The sequence below is a fragment of the Odocoileus virginianus genome, chromosome 20 (assembly GCF_023699985.2).
Source record: "Odocoileus virginianus isolate 20LAN1187 ecotype Illinois chromosome 20, Ovbor_1.2, whole genome shotgun sequence".
Classification (NCBI taxonomy): domain Eukaryota; kingdom Metazoa; phylum Chordata; class Mammalia; order Artiodactyla; family Cervidae; genus Odocoileus; species Odocoileus virginianus.
The window spans coordinates 12,422,254-12,441,566 of record NC_069693.1 but is presented as its reverse complement, the minus strand read 5'-3'; the positions used below and the strand labels follow the sequence as shown (position 1 = coordinate 12,441,566).

Genomic DNA, 19,313 nt, shown 5'->3' with positions numbered 1-19,313 from the left:
TAGGCCTGTTAATGGGCACCCTGGTTCTTCTGCTGATCAGGCGGTTTGAGAGATGATTCTGTACTGATGATTCATTTGTCATGGGACATGAGAACAGGAATCAGGACACCCAAGAGTTCTAGATCAAGCTCTGCCACTAACACCTCTTGTGACCTGGGCCAGCCCCATCCCTCTTGGGCCTGAGGATTGTCATCTGGACAAGGAAGAGATTGTTCTAGATACTCTCCAAGTGCAGCAGTAGTTCCTAGTATTTTATGGAATGGGCACCTCAGAGAGCCTGTCCCTCCTTCCCACCAAGATGCACACTTACCCTGCAAACCAAATCTTGAGTTCAGTTGGTCTACCTTTTCTTGGATGAGGATTACGTATTGGTCTGATGCTCTCTTTCAGCTTTTCCAATCCCATTGGGCCAGGAGAGCAGAACAGTGAGGCAGATCCTCTGCCTTTTTCTGGGGATTTGTACTTCGTGTCTCACCCACCCAAGCCTGCTGCTAGTTTAGTTCTCCCAGGGAAATCCTGGGTTCAAGTTTGGGTCTGGGTCAGAGCTGCTTACCCTCCCATATCCTCTTCAGAAAGGGCCAGAGAGTACAGAGAGCTGAATTTTGGTAAGTGGGTCCCCGTGGTGCCTTCATGTCAGAATCACTTTATAAAAAGAACCTGAGGGCTAGGTCCTATCTCCAGAGATTTTGGTGTTTTTTAAGCTTGCTGTTTGGCACTTGTGTGCATTCAGTGGAGAACTGCTGGTCTTGCTGACACTGACTCTGGGTGGGCCCATTAAGGTGGTGAGGGTACTGTCACATGACCTACTGGAAGTGGAGAGTTGGGAGGCATGGAAGAGGCACTGGTCTGGGCTGTCCCTTCCTCTCAAGCATCTAGAAGGGTAGAAGGAAGTCCCCCAGCCCATGCAGCCAGTGTTGGTTTCATGGGAGCAGAGTCTGAGATAAATCCTGGAAACAGAAAAGCAACACCCCAAGAGTCTCTGGAACCAGGGAAGGAGAAGCCCCAGGTTTCCCCTTGTCATTATCCCTGTTCCTTGTCTCAGTGCTGTCTGCCCTGCCTACTTGCAGCTACAACAGTAATCCTATCACCCACCCCCCCTTCCCATGATGACTTGGAGCCCAAGGGTGGGGCCAGGGAAGCTGAAGTCTCCTTCTCCCCCTGGTCCTCTGGCTTCGTGGGCCACATTTCCTGCATTTCTTCTCTCCTCCTGTTCTCTGAGTCAGAATCCCTGTATCCAGCAGGTTTAAGCCCTTCCCTCCTTGGCTCATTGAATCTGGGTGGGGAAACTGAGGTCAAGAGGGGGCTGTGGCTGAGTGAGTCACCCAAGCTCAACTCTGATGCCTCCACCCTCCCCTTTCAAGCTCTACTAACACAGTTCATCAAACAAAAATGTGAGCCCCTTTGCCCTCCCCTACATTTGTGTGAGATGGGGTGAAGCATAGAAGGACATGTTGGAGCCAAAACCCAGCCCCTCTGACTAGTGCCACAGGCTGCCACAATTGTTGCAACAGCCCAGCATGTAAAAATGAGTTTCTTCTTATGGCAGTGTCCAGGATATATTTGGCTCCTGTGATTTGCAGCACCCAGGGTCATGACCTACTTAGCTCTGGTCACCTGGCCAAGAAGAACACTCTTACACAGTGTCCCTCATCCTCTCTGGAGTACAAGTTTTCAGCTTGGTGAGCTGCAGTCATTGACGTCATGGCATTCCCCAGTCCCCTCCCCCATCCGCCCACCTCCAGAATTTCATCACTGCTTATTGTGCCTCTAGCTCAGAGGAACCAGAAACGTGTCTGTTTTTGGTAAATAACTGCATGAAATTCCCCACCCTTGTCGGGAATCTTAAGGGGGAGACCCAGATGTGCTCTCCTATGTGAATTGCTCCCTCCAGCCCCAAAATAGTTTAAGCTCTAGATCTTCAACCAGCAGCCAACAACAATAATAGTTGAAGTGCATGGAGCAGTTAACACAGATCAGATGCTTTGCACGATTATCTCATTGAATCTTTAAAACAACCCTGTGTTGTAAGGGCTTTTAACTACCCTCATTATACAGAAGAGGAAACCAAGGCTCAAAGAGGTTAAAGGACTGACCCACAGTTATATTGACCTGTGTCTTAGAGGGAAAGCTAGATTTTGAATCCAGGCAATTTTGCCTCTTGAACTTGTACTCCTTACACCATATAATCTGCTAGGACATGAGACAGAGTGACCTGAGGACAGAGTGATCCTAGACAGGGTATATTAAACACGCAGAGACACCACTGCCTTCCAGGGGACCATCTGGGTTCAGCTGTGCAGGTATTCATTGGGGCTCTGCTGTGCCTCAGCTCTGGGCCAGACTTCTGATCTGGGCAGGAACCTAGAAGTTTCATCCCCACCCTTCATCTGCAGCCCCCGCTGGGCTCACCCCAAGGGCCCTGAGGCTGCACAGATTCCTTGGACCAGCTCCAGTGTTCACTGATGCTTTCCAGTCTTGAGAGGCCCACCCTTTTCAGCACATTGCTGCACAGATACATGAACACATATTTCCCTGGGGTCAGCCTCCATTCATCTAAAACCACTTCCCCCTTTCACTGCACTAGAACAAGGTCCTTCATTGAGCCCAGCCCTTGGGGCTCTTCTGTCATGTCCCCTGGCAGTACCAGAGGAGAAACTGTGTCCCTTAGCCCTGGAGTCCTGGCAATACTCTGGAGTGGGGGAGGGACTAGACAAGGCTTTTCTCTGTCCCAGATGCCTCCAGCTACCCTGTAAGGCCTAAACAACAGCAACTGAGAGCATCAGATTAGAACTAAAAGGGTAGGCCAACTGTGCTGGGGGAGAAAGGAGAAAATCACCTATCACTGAGTCACATACTAAGTGTTTACCATGGGCACACTCTGTCAGGTGCTTTATATGGATTGTCTTCCCTAAATCCTCTTAGCAGTCCTGTGATCCTTCTTTTACAGAGGAGGAAGCATGTTGTCCCAGCACCTGTGCCACACAGCTGGGGTGCAAGTCCATGACTTTCTGTCCCTCATCTTCAATCACTGTATTTCTTCTTCCTTCTCATCAGGAACTAAAAACTCAGGGACTTAGTCAAGGAGATAGAGTGCCAGGGAGTTCCTTTCCCTGTGATCCAGTGCCATATGGAGGTGGGAGAACTCAAACAGTGAAGGCTCCCTGAAGTCAGGAAGACTCCTCCCACCTTGAAAAGATCTTTTGATATGGAGATGACCTAAGAGAACATTGTGGTCATGGGGAGCTAGTTCAGGAGATTAAGGATGGAGGGGATGAGGTTTCCTGGCCTTGTGTGCCAGGTCCTAAAAGGGATCTGGAAGGCCAGGAACAAGGGGAAGAAGATAATGGCATTGGAGAGATATAGTGGAGGGTTGTGGGATTATGCATTAGTACTGTTATTGTGTAGTTAGTTCTATTTTGGCCAGTACTGTGGATAAGCATGAACTGATGACTCTGAATAAATGGATGACCCCTTGAGCACTTTAACAGTTTGGAGTAGAGAGGCCAGGCAAGAAAATGTGCACTGATGTGGCCAGGAGTTTGGACTTGTATGTGTTTTGTTTTCTTAGAGCTACAAATGTAAGAATTAAAAGTTCATATGAATTCCCAAGCCACAGATTTCCAGACACATCATTAAGAGAAAGAAATGTGTAAAAAAGGTATTTCTCAGGTTTTTATGCCATGTTCCCAGTGGCCAGGTGTCCAGCCTGTAGTGTGGGCAGAGGTGACCAGAAGTGCCTAGAGTATTAAGCCTTAAGGATATTGAGTTGAGACACCATTGGAGGCAGAGGGATCCAGATCAGGGCTCACTTGAAATCCAGATGCCTGAAATTCTGAGATTCTCCTGTATATGCCCATTCCTAGCCTCTCTGTTTCCTGGTCTGGGAGTTAGCTTATGCTTTGAGAATCTCTGTGGATATTCAAAAGGAAGAAGCCATTGTAAGGTATAACCACCATGGTGTTAGGAATGACAGCTGATGTTTACTGAGGACTTTCTTCGTGTCCTGCTTTGTGCTGTGGTCTCAATTCATAGCAACCATGCCAGGTAGGAATGATTCTTAGTCTCTCTTTAAGATAAAGTAGAGCTCTCTGCAGTGATCACGTTTATATCAGTAAGTAGGAGAGGAGGGACATGGGCCACATCACTGCCTGTTCTTTTTCATCACCCACCCCTCTGGGGTCCTAGCTCCATTCAGCTCCTTTTTGCCTTTCTGAGACCTTACCATTAACCCAGTAACTCACCTCTCAGAATTCCCTTGTTTATTGTTGGAACATCGTCACTGTGGATGCAGGTATGACCTCAGTTGCCCAAGAATGAGAACAGAGTTGGTCCTGATCATTGTCTTTTTTTTCTCAAGTGTTGGTATTCTTTGTCCTTTTCCCTTTCCCTGTCAGCATTACCCACCATCCTCCACTCCATTGAGCTAGTTGTAGAAGTGGTAACAAGATTTTCAAGGAGGGACAGCCAGTCCTATAACAGTTCCTTCCCAAGGCCTCCTTTGTGGGGCTAGCTTGGGGCCTTATTCTCGGGGAGCTCACTGCTGGGTAGAACAAGGAAGCCTCACTCATCTTCACAGGACAGATAGGCCCTCAGACTATGGGTTGGGATAGAAAGGAGACATCACCAGAACCCCAAGGCATGGAGTAACCAGGAAGACATCCTGAAGAAGGACAGGTTTAGGCAATCCATAAAAGACTTATAATTTGGATAGGAGGAGGAAGACTGTTGTAGACTAAAACCTTGATTCTCAGCCTGAGTGTGGAAGTTTGGATGAATATGGCATTTAGAGAGCCCCAGGGAAGATGAGGTATCCTAAACCAAGTCTTTATCTGGAAGAGTGCCCTAGAAATGAAGGTGATGTTGGGCTAGGAGCTCTTGAACTTGAGTCTGTTGATGCTGGTTGCCATTATAAGCTTCAGGTCAGGAACATGATATCCTGGTGTGCTTTAGGAAGATAAATCCATCTGGTGTATGGAATGAACTGGAAGGGTAGAATCTAGAGGCTGACTGCAGTTTAAAAAACAGCCATCAGCATTTATTAGATATGTTTTACATTCCAGGCCACATTCCATTTTTTTATTAACTCATTGAATTGCAGAGCAACACTGTGAATTGGGTACTGAATTTTTCAGGTGAGGAAATCAGTGCTCTGTGAGGTTCAAGTGACTTTTCTAAGGTCAAGCTAGTAAGTTGGGGGAGTTCAGACCATCTGATTCCCAAGCCCAAGCTTTTTTCTTTTTTTTTTTTTGGCTACACTACACAGCATGTGAGATTTTAGTTCCGCGACCAGGGATTGAACCCTGCCCTCTGCACTGGACCACCAGGGAAGTCCTGAGCCCAGGCGTTTAACCAATATATTCTGTTGTCCTCCAGGACAGGATGAAGGCTGTTTTGATAGGGGAAAGAAGGTAGAGGCCATGAAGGTAAGGAGTAGGGATACAGCAAGAAGAGCAGGCCTGGAGCCAGCAGGAGGTACTCAGGTTCCAGAGTAGCATGTTTGGCTGATTAGGAGCCGTAGCAGGTTTCTGAGAGTAGGAGTGATGAAACCAGTAAAAAGAAAATTACCGTGGAAGCAGGCAGAGTATGTTAGATATCACCTATATGGGGGACAAGGTTGGAATCATGAAAGGAGAAGGGAAGTGAGATTGAAGCTGAGGGAATGGATTATAGACAACGTTCCTGGTTTTATGAAGGGTCCCCCACCCTGGCTCCCCTGACATTCCCTCTTGTCCCCTCTGCAGCCATCGTCAGCCAGTGGCAGCAGGAGTCCAAAGAGAAGGTGGTGTCCCTCTTGCTGTCCCACCTACCCCTGCTTCAGCCAGGCAACACGGAGGCCAAGTCGGAGTACATGAGGCTGCTGCAGAAAGTGCTGGCCTACTCGATCGAGAGCAATGCCTTCATCGAAGAGAGCCGCCAGCTGCTTTCCTATGCCCTCATCCACCCGGCCACCACACTGGAGGACCGCAATGCACTGGCCCTCTGGCTCAGCCACTTGGAAGAGCGGCTAGCTAGCGGCTTCCGCACCCGACCTGAGCCCACCTACCACTCTCGCCAGGGCTCAGATGAGTGGGGTGGCCCTGCAGAGCTGGGCCCTGGGGATGCAGGGTCAGCCTGGCAGGACAAGCCACCCCGGGAAAATGGACATGTGCCCTTCCACCCACCCAGCTCAGTGCCGCCAGCCATCAACAGTATTGGGAGCAACGCAAATGCAGGTGAGGAGGTGGGAGTTCCCAGGAGGCCATGCCTATTTAAAAAGGGCTCTCTCTTCACTCACTCTGTCCCTGGGCAAGTCACATAACCAATCTCTCTGGGCCTCAGCTTTATGAGGCAGTGTAGAGGTTGTGAACTGGCATTCCCAGAGCCATTTCTGACATGCCAACATGCTTTATTGAGCCCAAACTCAACAAAACTTTGGTTTTATTTTGTTACATTTTTAAATAAATTGGCAGTGTAAGGAATTTTCCCCTAAAAATCCAGATTTCAGCTTTTCTTAAAAATCAAACAATCTGGCAAATCAAGGCCTGTGTTCTAGTGGCAGCCATAAGATGGAGTTAAATATTGGTCACCTTTAGACCCTACACATGTCCCAGTAGGGCCCTGCTGCAACCATCCAACTTTGGGCATGTGTGATAACTGCCTGACCTCTGAAAGCGTTGAGTTAATGACCATAATTTGAAGTTCTTTCTAGCTCAGGCATTCTGGATTTTTGTATCTGGTTCCAACTTACCAGACTCATTTCTGAGAAGTGTTATGTTTGTAAGCCTGTCCATATAAGATGTAACTCATACTGCAAGCCATTAGTAATAGTAGGTAACATTGTTTAGCATTGACTGTGCTAGGTACTCTATTTTTAAAAGCATTTTGCAGGCATGATCTCCTTTAATCATCATCACAACAATATCATTAGCCCCATTCTGCAGATGAAGGCACTGAGACTCAAAGAGATAAAGTCTTGTATTCAAGGTCACAAAGCAAGTAGTGAAGCTGGCCAAGGTTTAGACCCAGGCAGCCTGATACCAGTGCTTGCTTCTGACCACTATGCTATCCTCCAACTAAGTGGTCTCAAAATGACTCTCCTAGTGAGCACCTCCAGAGGCTGGGGTGAGCAGGAGGGACTGGTATTCCAATGAGGTTTTTGTTTTTTGTTTTTTTAATTTTTGTTAGAGTATAGTTGCTTTCTAGTTAGTTTTTAAAATGTTAGTTGAAATGAACCGGGTAAAAGAGATCGACATTTCCAAGGATTGATGAGGTGACGGTCACATGACCTGACTCAAGGCAAGAAGTTGCCAAGATTTAACTTCAAGATGCCGGCTGCCTTTTGCAAGCCCTGGTTAAAGCAGGCCAGGTGAGGATGACAATAAAAATGTTACCTGTGCCAGTGGTAGGGTGAATCTTGGATCTTTGGTACTGAGCTGTATGGCACCTGGTACATACCAGTTACCCCTGAGCCTCTTTCTTCCCCAGTTGAATATGGATATCCTGGTCACCTGCTTCTCTCCCAAGTGTTGGCAAGAATCAGGGAAGATAGAGGGATAGAGGGGCATTTCCGGGAGCTCTAGCAACCCAAGGTGTCTTGGACCTTTTTTTCCAGTCTCAGAGCGTGACAGTTTCTGTGTCCAAATTGGGAGGGTATATTAATAATGACAATTCTAGCTAAAATATATTCAACATTTAGTCTGCCAGGAGCTGTTCTGAGAACTTTATACTTAAAAATTCATTGGCTGAGTCACAGGAAAGTCACTTGCCCAAGGTGGTGTAGCCAGAATTTAAATCCAAGCAGTCTGGCTCCATAGCTCATGTTCTTTATTACTGTGCTACACTGCCCCCACCTAAAAGTGGCCCTCCCGAAGATGCTCATCAAGGGGAGGGGTCACCCATGCAGGGTGCCTATACTTGCAGTAACTTTAAAAGATCAAGCTGGAACAGTATTGGATCGGGGATTTGAACCAGAAGAGAAACTGGACATTCCAGGTAGAGGGCATAGCATAGATTGAAGGTACAGGGATGTCAAATTGGAGGGGACAGTATGTAGACAGGTCTGGCAAGGATGGAGAGGTGCAGGGATTTAAATGAGTAATAGCCGTAGCAAATACTCATGTTTACCATGGGCCTGCCCCTGTACCAAAGACTTCACATGAAAGTGGGAACAGAGGAGGAAATGAAGTGACTTGCCCAGGATCGTGAAGTTAATAGGTGGCAGAGCCAGAATTTGAACTCAGGTCTGTCTTGACTCTCAGATCTCAGTATGTTAGGATCACATCTGGGGGCAAGGACAGGGGGACTTGAAGGATAAGATGAAGCTTTTCAATTTCAGGCAATTGCAGGAAACAGGAAGTCATTAAAATATTTTTGAGTGGGGAGCAAAGATTGGCCTGTAAGGGCAGGCAGGGTGGGTTTGGGGTTCTGCCAAGGACAGACCAGGGTTTCTTGGAGAGTGCGAGGCCCTGGATATCTGGCCAGCATTCCTGTTTTTATAGTTCTCATGCTGTGGCCAGCCTCCACCCTAGTGCGGGGCCAAGCAGGGCTTCTCAGGAACTGCACAATCGTTCCAATCAGGATAATTTCCTGTCCTCTCAGCCTCGCCTGCCCCCTTCTTGGCTGAGAGGGGAGAAAGGAGGAAGCCAGGGGCACCAGGACAAGTAAAAAAAAAAAGGCCTGTGTTAAGGGTCCTCCAGCCCCCCGCGCCCAGAGGGTGACATCTTTTATGAGTCTAGAGGCTTTGGAGGAGCCCCATGCAGAGGACCCCAGAGGTCACAGATGGGTGGAGGGTAGCCTTCATGGGTGGGGTCAGTGCACTGCCCTCTCCCTCAGGTGACTTCCTGGCTAGGAGCGTAGATAACTGTCACAGATGAGGGAAGGTGCTTTGGGACCCTGTACCAGGCTGGGTGTCCTGAATCTGGGTGTCAGTGAGGCACTCACAGGAAACCCAGCCATTCCATCAGAAATGAGGCTAGGGTTCTTCTGTCTCTGCCTCCTAACTCTTTGTAGGAACTGGGGTGAAGGACTTCTGTTTCCTAGGCCTTGATGTTCTCACCTACCCTGTGTGATGCTTTTTGGCTTTGTTTTCTTTTCATTTTTGACTTGGGGTACTTCTAGATTTCCTGTGTCAAGCTCAGAGGCCCCCTTAGCACTCTAAGGTTGATGGGTGCCCTCCTTTTGGAGTCAGTGAATTTTCAGGCATTCCTGTGTCTTGGCCTGTCTTGGGGATGCAGAAATGGTTGGGCAGGCTTACTGCCATCCTACACAAGCCCAGATTCGACTGGGAGGCAGCCTAGGGAAGGGACAGGAGGGCTGGACTTGAGCTAGTAGCACAGGGGCCCAGGGCACACAGAGGAGACAGTCGCAGAAGAGGAGACACTTGAGCGAGGAGTGAAAGCCAAATTGGCTGGCAGTTAATGGTGGGTGACTGGTGAGCTGGGGGAAGGGAGTAGCATGCGTAAAGGTCTGGAAGCTCGTGGGAACCTGCCTTGTCCTTAGAATGGTTAAAAATCAAATTGAATCCCTTTTCCTATCCCAGGAATGGGATGGATGGAGGATATGAAACATCCTGTGAATGAGGGCCTGGATTCACCCTGGTTTGGGCTCAGAACAAGGAAACATCTTTTGGGAGGTGTTGAAGCCCAATAATAGATGTTGAGGAAGCAGTTTATGTACCTCATTCACTTACTTTACACATAATTGTGCAGAACCTCCTCTAGTAGAAACCTCCCTGTAATTACTGAGTTTAATTAATAATGTTTAAGACAAGAAGGGCCCCTGTTGTCACAGGTCTGGAAGCAGGGGGGTACAGTTATAAACAAGTGAACAGATAATTAGATAAGGTCATTTCAAGTTGTGATCGGTGCTGTAAGAAAGACAGGACATAGTAATATGATAGGGGATTGGTGAGGAGGAGCTACTTCTGACTGAGGGTTCAGGGAAAGCCTCAGAAGGAGTGATGCTTTTTTGAGAGGAGTCCTGGAGGAGCCAGCTGCCAAGATCAGGAGAACAAGGAGGAGGAGCAAGCTCAGAAGTCCTGAGACTAGAACAAGCTCCACTGTTCCAGGAACAAATTGGGGGCAGGGGTGTGGCAAAGGCTGGAAAAGCTTGAACCAGAGGGGGATGAGTTATGAGAGATGAGACCTCAGAGATGAGCAGGGCCAAGGTCCTGCAGGGCCTTATAGGTGTTGGGAGGAGGGTTTGAATTTTATTCTTCTTGTAGAGGGAAGCTACAGGTAGGATTTAATCAGGGACTGAGTGGGTCAGATTTGCATTTAAAGGAAGATCAGTGTGGCTGTTGTGAGTTGAATAGACCATAGGGGGTGAAGATGAAGGCAAGAAATTTTGTGAGGAGGCTGTGATGGCAATTCCAGCTAGGGACTCCAGTGACTTAGCCCAGGGTGCTAGCAGAGAAAGTGGAGCAGTTCAGAGAAGTGGCTGACAGCTTGCTGATGGTTGGGTAGGTAGGGGAATGAGGGAACTAACAGTAGCTGGTAGGTAGTTCCCCTCATACCCTAGGGTCCTTTCCCCTTGTTGGGTTCTGGGGCTGAGCTGCCATCCATGGCACTGACCAGGGGAACATGGTCTCCTGTGGTCAGATTCCCAGTCCTGACCTCTTGTCTCTCTCCCACTCTGGCCAGGTCTCCCCTGCCAAATCCACCCCAGCTCGCTGAAGCGCTCCATGTCGCTCATCCCCACAAGCCCCCAGGCCCCTGGTGAGTGGCCGAGTCCAGAGGAGCTTGGGGCCCGGGCTGCTTTCACCACGCCCGACCACGCACCCCTCTCACCCCAGAGCAGCGTGGCCTCCTCTGGCAGTGAACAGACGGAGGAGCAGGGCTCCAGCCGGAACACTTTCCAGGAGGACGGCAGTGGCATGAAAGGTACAGTTGGGGAGACTAGCACTAGGACCTCCTCAGGAGGCTTGTGCAGAGCTTACAAAGACAGAAGAGAGCTTGGAGCTGCCACCCTTCCCCACCCAATTCTTCCTCTTCCCGCCCCCCCACCCTGAGAAGGAGATACAGGTCTGAGGAAAGTGGACAGTCCCTGCTGTAAGGGCTCAAGACTGAGCAGAGAGACCCCCTCAAGTCCCAGTCTGATTAGGGAAAAGCCCCTGTGCTCAGGCAGCCCAGTCTGACTAAGAAAGCCAGGACCTAGAGGTAACTGATGGAACAGAGGTCCCAGGAATACTTCTAAGGACATCAGAGGTTATCCTAGGACACGTCCAACCCAGCAGCTCAGAAGGATAGGGTGTCCTGACCAGGGAAGGCCACCTGGAAGGGTCTGGCTGGGCAGAAGAAAAGTAGCATATGGATCCTGGGCTTCTCCCTACCTCCTTCCAATGTCTTACAGCTTTTAAGGCTGCCTATGATTGCTGCCTGGTCCTTCCTCACAACTGTCACCAGAGCCAGATTCTTGGCCTTATGCCCTCCCTTCTTTTCACAGACGTGCCCTCGTGGCTCAAGAGCCTCCGCTTGCACAAGTACGCAGCCCTCTTCTCACAGATGAGCTATGAAGAGATGATGACACTGACTGAACAGCACTTGGAGTCTCAGGTGAAGCTGAGGGGACCATCAGGGCATGGTTGAGGGCAGTACCATTTTGACATGACCCTTGCAGTCCAAGCCTCCTCTCTTTGGGTCTTGTTGGGGCACCTTGAGTACCTTAACCTCCCATTTCCAGCTTCCTGTCCCCTCTGCCCTCTCCACAGAATGTCACCAAAGGTGCCCGCCACAAGATAGCCCTGAGCATCCAGAAGCTGCGCGAAAGGCAGAGCGTCCTCAAATCCCTGGAGAAGGTAAGGACCTGGTATCCCCATCTCCAAGGTCAACTGACTGCCCAGTGGTGCTAATGGCTGAGGGCTCTGGGTCAGCCTTGCTGCCCATGTGGCCCCCCACCTCGGGATCTCCTCAACCCGAGGGATCCAGGCTCTGGGAACCAAGTGCAAGTCAGATCACAGGGATCACTTGCTGTGGCTAAGCTCAGAGGCTCTCCTCCCTGTCTGTCCTGGTCTGTGTCTCCGGAATCTTATTTGTTGACTCAACCCCTTCTCTTCATTTCACTTTTCCATCTCTAACAGCTCTTTCTGGTAGAGCAGAGTGTCTCCCTGTGCACACAATCTCTCTTTCCAGTTGGTTGTGTCTTATCTGCGCCCTGTCCTTACATATCTGCCTTGATTTGAATCCCTTTTCCTCTTTCCCTGCCACTTGCCTTCTGGTTTTTGCTCCCTTCAGTGTCTTAGTCCAAATCTGTGGGTTTGAATCTGGTACCATCCTCAGTGGGACCCTAAGACCCCAGCATTAGCCCACCTTCTCCACATCTCCATGGGACTCCACCTTGAAGTGGGGAAGAGGGAATATGTGTGTATAAATGTGTGTGTATGTACACTCTAACAGCACCTTTACCTGCCTTCTCTGTGGTGGAACCCAGGGTCCCGCCAGTTCTTTGCAGGGACTGTTTGACCCCATATGCATAGTCATTCTGCAGAGCTGTAGGGATTGGCCTGTGACCCAGGCTGTGTCTTTCCCACTCAGGATGTGCTGGAAGGCGGAAATCTGCGAAATGCTCTGCAGGAGCTGCAGCAGATCATCATCACCCCCATCAAGGCCTACAGTGTCCTCCAGGCCACCGTGGCCGCCACCGCCGCCACCACCTCTACTGCCAAGGATGGGGCCCGGGGGGAGCCACCACTGCCAGGTCCTGAGCCTCCCCTGGCTCACCCTGGCACAGACAAGGGCAGTGAGACCAATGACCCTCCAGCTGCAGAGAGCTACCCCCCTCCACCAGCTCCGGCTCCCACTGATGGCAGTGAGCCAGCCCCAGCTCCCGTCGCTGACGGAGACATCCCCAGCCAGTTTACACGGGTGATGGGCAAAGGTGAGACCACCCAGGGCCCAGCAGGAGGTTCTGGGCCAAGGTACCAAGTGAACCAGGCATCAGGGGTCAAATCCAGTTTAAATGATGGGAGCAGAACTTTTCAAAGCACCCTGGGGACTAGAGCACTAAAGAAAAGGGACTAAGACTAGGATGACAAGGCCCCTTCCCTCCGGCATGTCCAGGCTGATGATGGGAGACAGCCCTTACCCTCAGAAGACAGCCTAAGCAGAAGATGGGATATTATGTCAGTGGAAACTGCATACAGCAAAGAGTAAACAGATAAGGCGGATCCATTGGTTCTTTCAGAGGGCACTGAAGTCCACGGGATGGGTATCCTGATGCTCTTAATGGGCTCACCTTTTCCTAAGGCAGCACAGCGTAGGCAGGTTTACACTTGGGTCTGAATTCTTTTAGCTGTGTGACCTGAGGCAAGTGACTCAACCTCTCTGAGCCTCAGACTCGTCAGGCTAAAACTCCCTCCATTGATGAGACTATCATAAGACTTAAAAGGAGAAAAAGTATCATTGACTTCATATCTGCCATATACCAGGCAGTACGGTGGACCCTTTATATAGCCTCGTAATAAGCCAGGTGCAATGCTTGGCACATAGCTAGTACTCATCCAGCATGAGTTTCCTGACCCATCTTCTCTGCCACCCAGCTGGGGCCAGGGGAGCTGGAACATGGCAGAGGACATTCTGGGGGCTAACCTCCTGCCTTTTTCCATGTCCCCAAGTGTGCACCCAGCTGCTGGTGTCCCGACCAGACGAGGAGAACATCACCAGTTACCTCCAGCTCATCGAAAAGTGCCTGTCTCATGAGGTGAGGCCTTCCCTAGGGCTCTCAGGAATGGAAAGGCTGCCCCCGTCCTCTCAGACCAACACTCCTTATGTGTCCAGCAAGGCCTCGCCTAACTGACTCCTGCCCACCTCTCCTCATCCTTCCAGTGTTGGGTTCAGTGGATGCCCTGAGCTCCCATTCTGAGAGCCTTAGTACCTAATTCTTCTCTAGGGAGTAAGTCTCCCTCCCACCTGCTGATCCCTCAGCTTTCAGTAAAACAGGGATGCCTTCACCAGCCCCTCATAACATCAGGTTTCTTGTGCCTCCTGTGCTGCTTCCTCACAGCATTTATCACAGTTACAATTTCGCATGTATCATCTCCCCAGCTAAATTGTAAGCTGTGTGAGCACAGGTCACCTCTTTGTCCCAGCGTTGCCCAGCACAGGAGAGGCAGTTGTTAATACTTGAGCAAATGGATAGAAGGCAGATCTGAAAGAAGCACACACATCTCTTTCACCCCCCTAATTCTAGGCTTTCACGGAGACACAGAAGAAACGACTGCTGTCCTGGAAACAGCAAGTGCTGAAGCTCCTCCGGACCTTCCCTCGCAAAGCTGCACTAGAGATGCAGAACTACAGGCAGCAGAAGGGGTAGGAGGGCGGCCAGGGCACAGGGACCTTCCTTTCGTAGGCCCCTGTTGGTTGACAGATAGTGCTTAGAGGGGTGATTGCATCCTGGGCTGGGAGTCCAATTGTCCTCATTCAGTAACTGAGTGGCCTTATATAAGTCACTCAGTGAGGACTTTCCCATTAGAAAATCAGGTGGTGCCTGATTTTCCATTAGAATAGAGCGCTGAGCTAGCAGAATCATTACCCATCTCGGTAGCTGGCCCCTTGTCTGTCCCTTGTTCTCCTCACCTGTGTGCAGAGGGCTCTGAAGTCCCTTCTCTCCCTAAACAAACAACAGAAACATCACACTTGAGAACTGAAGTTAGAACTGCTGTGAGTGGACTTGAGGAACCCTTTGGACTCTCCCCATCTTCATCTTAGGAGTCCCCTTGGGGCAGAAGGAGACAGAATTACAGTGCAAGGACTTGGACAGGGAATCCCTGCTCATGCAGGTCTATGTTCTTTCCTGCCACAGGGGTTGTGGAGGGTGAGAGGAATAGGTAAACAGATGGGCCCCATACACCTAAACTGATACCCTGCCTTCTGCTCTCTCACAGCTGGGCGTTTGGCTCGAACTCACTCCCCATAGCTGGTTCTGTGGGGATGGGGGTGGCCCGGCGGACCCAGCGGCAGTTCCCAATGCCTCCCCGGGCCCTTCCGCCTGGCAGGATGGGCCTTCTGAGCCCTTCGGGCATTGGGGGCATCTCCCCTCGACACGCCCTCACCAGCCCCAGCCTTGGGGGCCAGGGCCGACAGGTGAGCCAGCTGGAAGCAAAGAGCCTGGCACTTCTGGGGTTGGGGTGGTGGTGCCTGTGATGTGTGTCTCCATATGTTTGTGTCCAGGTGGGCCCAGCTAAGTGGGGAGGGGACTCTGCCAACTCCGCCACTCCTGGGCCTGGGTCTTTTCCCTACCCACCCACTGCTCTCTGTCTTCCTGTGCCCCATGCAGAACCTGTGGTTCGCCAACCCTGGAGGCAGCAACAGCATGCCCAGCCAGAGCCGCAGCTCTGTGCAGCGCACCCACTCGCTCCCGGTCCACTCGTCACCCCAGGCCATTCTCATGTTCCCTCCAGGTAAGGTGCCCGCCCTCAGGACTCTGCCTCAGCACTGCCCTCAGCTGGCCTTTCTTTTCTCTTCTGGGTATTATACACACTGTCCCTTGCATACGTCTGTTCTCTCTCTCTCCCTCTCCCCCTCTTCTCTCACTCCTTACCCCCACCCACCCCCATCTCTCTCTCTTCTCCGTGTCATAATCTCAGTGCTCATACCGGTGTCTGTCTGCATCTTTTTCAAGAATTGTTAAGTACTCAGTTTGAAAGGAATGGAGGGGATGAGACACAGTGGCCAGGTTTCTGTAGAAAGGAGTCCTGGTTATCAGTCCACTAGTGTTTTTTTCAGAAGCCAGGTGACCAAGCAAGAACCTGTAGACTTCGTCTCTTTGAACAGGTTCTACCCTAAGGGCTGTCTTCCCTCTGCTTACAGATCAGCCTAGAGATGGGAGATCAGAAGGAGGGCAAAGTAGGCAAAAGGGAGATTAGAGATGCGCTAGCCCTGCCTTGCTCAGCAAGTCAGGGGTGACTCCCCTGTGCCAGTCTTGCTGCTCGGCACTGAGGCTGCAGAAGCAGAGAAGGCTGGTCTGGAAAGGGCTGCCTCTAGAGAGAGCTTAGATTTGCTTGTGACCCCAGACTCTTTATGTCACAGAGAATTCTTTTATGAGATTATGTGAGAGGCAGGAGACCCCACTTGTCCTGTTTATCCTGCACAGGGCTTGGCACATGGTAGGCATCTGTAAACGCTATCAAATGACTGGATGGTTGAATTGCAGGAGTGAAAAATGAGACCAGTTCTTTTCACCAGTAGGCTATGTGTCAGACACCCTTCCTGCACTGTTCAGTCAAATCCTCCAAGCTGCACATGTGAAAGCACTGATATTCCCATCTTATTAGTCATGAATCTGAATCTGAGATTCAGAACTCTGAATCTCAGAGCAAGGTTCACCTTGCCCAAGGTCAACTTTTTTTTTTTTTTTTTTTTTAATTAAGGAGAGACAATTAGATGATCTGACATGGCTTGTGGATTTATGGGAGACATCATGAGAGGTGAGGCTGGAAGGTGAAAGAGCAGGGTCTTCTGAACCCAGGTAGAAAGCTGAGAGTTCCTCTAGAATCAATGAGGAGCCCAGAAAGGCTTTTAAGCAGTGAGTGGTGTTAGGTCTGCCCAGTAACAAGTGTGTAAAGGCTCTGTGTCTCTGTTTCTTGCCTCTCCTTTCCTTCTCATCCCCCTCAGCCTCTCCCTCACACCAGCGTCTGTCTTTGTGACTCTACCCTTCACCCTAGTCCAGTCCTTACTGCTTCCGTTCTCCTCTCTCCCACCCAGACTGCCCGGTCCCTGGGCCTGACCTGGAGATCAATCCCACTCTGGAGTCTCTGTGTCTGAGCATGACAGAACACGCCTTGGGTGGTGAGCATTTCCTCTTTCCCTGACCCAGCTCCCACCTACCCAGCAGCGTCTCCACCTCTGAACTGAGCAACTCAGAGTCATCCTGAGGGGTCCCTAGGGGAGGCCGGACTCCAGGGAGGGCCTGACTGGGATGACAGGCTACCTGAGCACCTTTTCTTGGGCCTCCCGCCAGCTCCTGATCTTCCTCCCTTCCTCCCTTTCTTACCACAGATGGGACAGACAAAACCTCCACCATCTGACGGGACCCACAGCCCAGCGCACCCATAGGCTCCCTGGGCGGCGGGCGGGGGCCAACCCCCAACGGGCTTCTCTGCGACAGCGAGAGGGTGGGCTGGCTCAGCTATACATTCTAATATTTTTCTACTCTCTCACCCTCTTAACTTTTGTTTAACATTGGCACACGCCTTGCTCACTCCCAGGCCCGTCGAGGGATCTCTGCTGAGGCCCAGGGAGGTAGGGGGCAGCCAGGATAAAGGGGGCAGGGACTGGCCAGCCTGCCTGCCCCCTCCTTCCCCAATTCACCCCCAACCTGGCCCTGTCCCACCCCTGCCTCCTCTAGACTGCCGGCCACATGCCCCTCCCAAGGAAAAAGTCTCCCCAGACTCACTAACCCACTCTCTTGTGGGGCCTGCTCAGAACCATCTGACATTTGGGGAGAGATGAGTGGGGTAGATAATCTGCTCTCCTGAATGTTATTTGAGAGGAGCTGAGGAGATAAAGGCGGGTGAGGAGAGGAGCGTGTCTGCCTATCTCTCTCTCCCTCACCTCCTTATACCTTCTTCTTCCCCATTCCCATCATTCCCCAAGGACAGGAGCCACCCTCCTCTCACTCACCTCCTTTTGCCCTGTTTATCAGAGATTCTCTGCAATTAATTTCTTAGGTCTATTTAAGATACATATTTATATAGTTCTTAACGGTTTTTCTCTCTGATCATTCCCTCTCATTTTTAGAATCCTCAGGCCTCTCTCTGAGCCAAGAAAGTGGCAGGGGGAGCCTGAATTTTATGAGGGGAGAGGGCAGAGCCCCCTCCTCCACACCCCCTAGCCCTTCCCCACCCCACCCCTAGCCCTGGCTCCGCAGATGCAGAGGTTGAAGGCTGGGAGCCAGGGCAGCCAGTGAGGTCAGGAAGTCTGTTGCCTTAACGTCTCCTACCCCCGCCAACACAAATTCTTCTCCACTCCCAAGTCTGGCTGCTGAAAGACTTGGGGGTAAAGAATAAGGGAAAGGGGTTGGTTTTTGGTTTCCTTCCCCACCCCTATCCCCTTTTCTTTTACCCTTCCCCCACCCCACCCCCTCATTTCTGTCATGACCTCACTTAAGTGGAACACTATATATCATAACCCAGAGGTTCGTCCCAGCCCCAGAGTCATACCAATCTCTGTTCCTACTGAGGCGTTGTGCTGGGGCCCAGTTGGAGGGAGGGAATTTGGGGGTTCAGGCTGTGGGGAAGCCAGGGTCTCCTCTTCCAACCCCATCCCCTCAACTCCCCCCTCACTGGGACATTCTCAAGCTTTTCACACCGAAAAGGAAAAAATGTTATTTTTAGATACATTTTATGAATAACTTTTGTTATGAATATGGCTGGTAACCATTGTGTATGTTATTAAAGATACAAAATGTTGGGAAAAAACAAAAAACCAAAAAAAAAAATTTAAAACCACCACCCTCCCTGCACTCACCCATTCCCCGGACCTTCTTGCCTCTGCCCTCCTGGTCTGGACCTCCCTCAACTCTGACCCAGGGTGGGGGAGGAAGCCAGGGGGTGGGGTGGCCCTGGGGACCTGCTCCAGGTCCCTACCTCCTCTCCCAGTGCCGGGCTGGGTGGGGTGTCAGGTTTATTTATGTACCTCTTGCACACTCATCAACCTATGCAAGTCCCCCATCCCGGCCCCTCCATGTTTCTGTGCCTTTGCTCATTCCCCTCCAACTCCCAGGGCTTCTCCAATCCTCCTCCTAGCCCGGGGAAGTGGGATGGACAGGGGCCACCTCGATTTTTGGAATCAGCAGGGTGTCCCTCTTAAGAGACCCTCACCTCCTCCCAGCCAGTCCTGTCTTGTTCACTACCCATCAGGGTGAGCTGGGTCTGCCTGGCACTGGGAGGTGGTGAGGGACACCCCCCACGTAATGGGAGGCAAGAGCTGCCCCCTTCCCCCCACCTGTCAGCAGAGTGTGCAGGACGCAGGCGGCCCCACTCTGATGGGCAGGATCCTGACCTACTCCTGCCCCTCCCCAGCCCCCGTTCCCTCCACCATGATTTCACCCTTCCTTCTATTCCCAGCCCCACTGGCAGAATCAGCTTTGAGTAACTGTACAGTTTTTCTCGCTGTTGGAGAAGACTTATTTGTTGGAGTTTCACTTGTTTAATGGTCTGGGCTTATTTTGGAAAAAAAAAAAAAAAGAACAAACAAATGAAAAGGATTCTGATCTTTGTTATGCTATATTTCCTGAAAAAACCTAGTGACCCTGCCTTTGTGGCCTTTGCTTTTGTGCCTTAAGCACCTGGGGTGGTTCAGGGGGGTATGCATGGGGCAGGCAGAATGAGACCATGGTGC

At 50.8% G+C, this 19,313-nt stretch overlaps 1 protein-coding gene across 5 annotated transcripts in view; it reads left to right on the top strand.

Annotated features, from left to right (window-relative positions):
• Positions 1-19,179, top strand: part of SAMD4B (sterile alpha motif domain containing 4B) — a 36,629-nt gene extending 17,450 nt beyond the window's left edge. For all 5 annotated transcript variants that reach the window (XM_070450900.1, XM_020889093.2, XM_070450902.1 and 2 more), the window contains 11 exons: positions 5,742-6,212; positions 10,620-10,859; positions 11,422-11,531; positions 11,687-11,773; positions 12,510-12,852; positions 13,589-13,674; positions 14,164-14,282; positions 14,858-15,056; positions 15,250-15,373; positions 16,677-16,760; positions 16,971-19,179. In XM_070450900.1, the coding sequence (XP_070307001.1) occupies positions 5,742-6,212; positions 10,620-10,859; positions 11,422-11,531; positions 11,687-11,773; positions 12,510-12,852; positions 13,589-13,674; positions 14,164-14,282; positions 14,858-15,056; positions 15,250-15,373; positions 16,677-16,760; positions 16,971-16,999 (1,892 nt within the window). In that variant the 3' untranslated portion in view covers positions 17,000-19,179. The remainder of the gene's footprint in view (positions 1-5,741; positions 6,213-10,619; positions 10,860-11,421; positions 11,532-11,686; positions 11,774-12,509; positions 12,853-13,588; positions 13,675-14,163; positions 14,283-14,857; positions 15,057-15,249; positions 15,374-16,676; positions 16,761-16,970) is intronic.
• Positions 19,180-19,313: the final 134 nt, after the last annotated feature.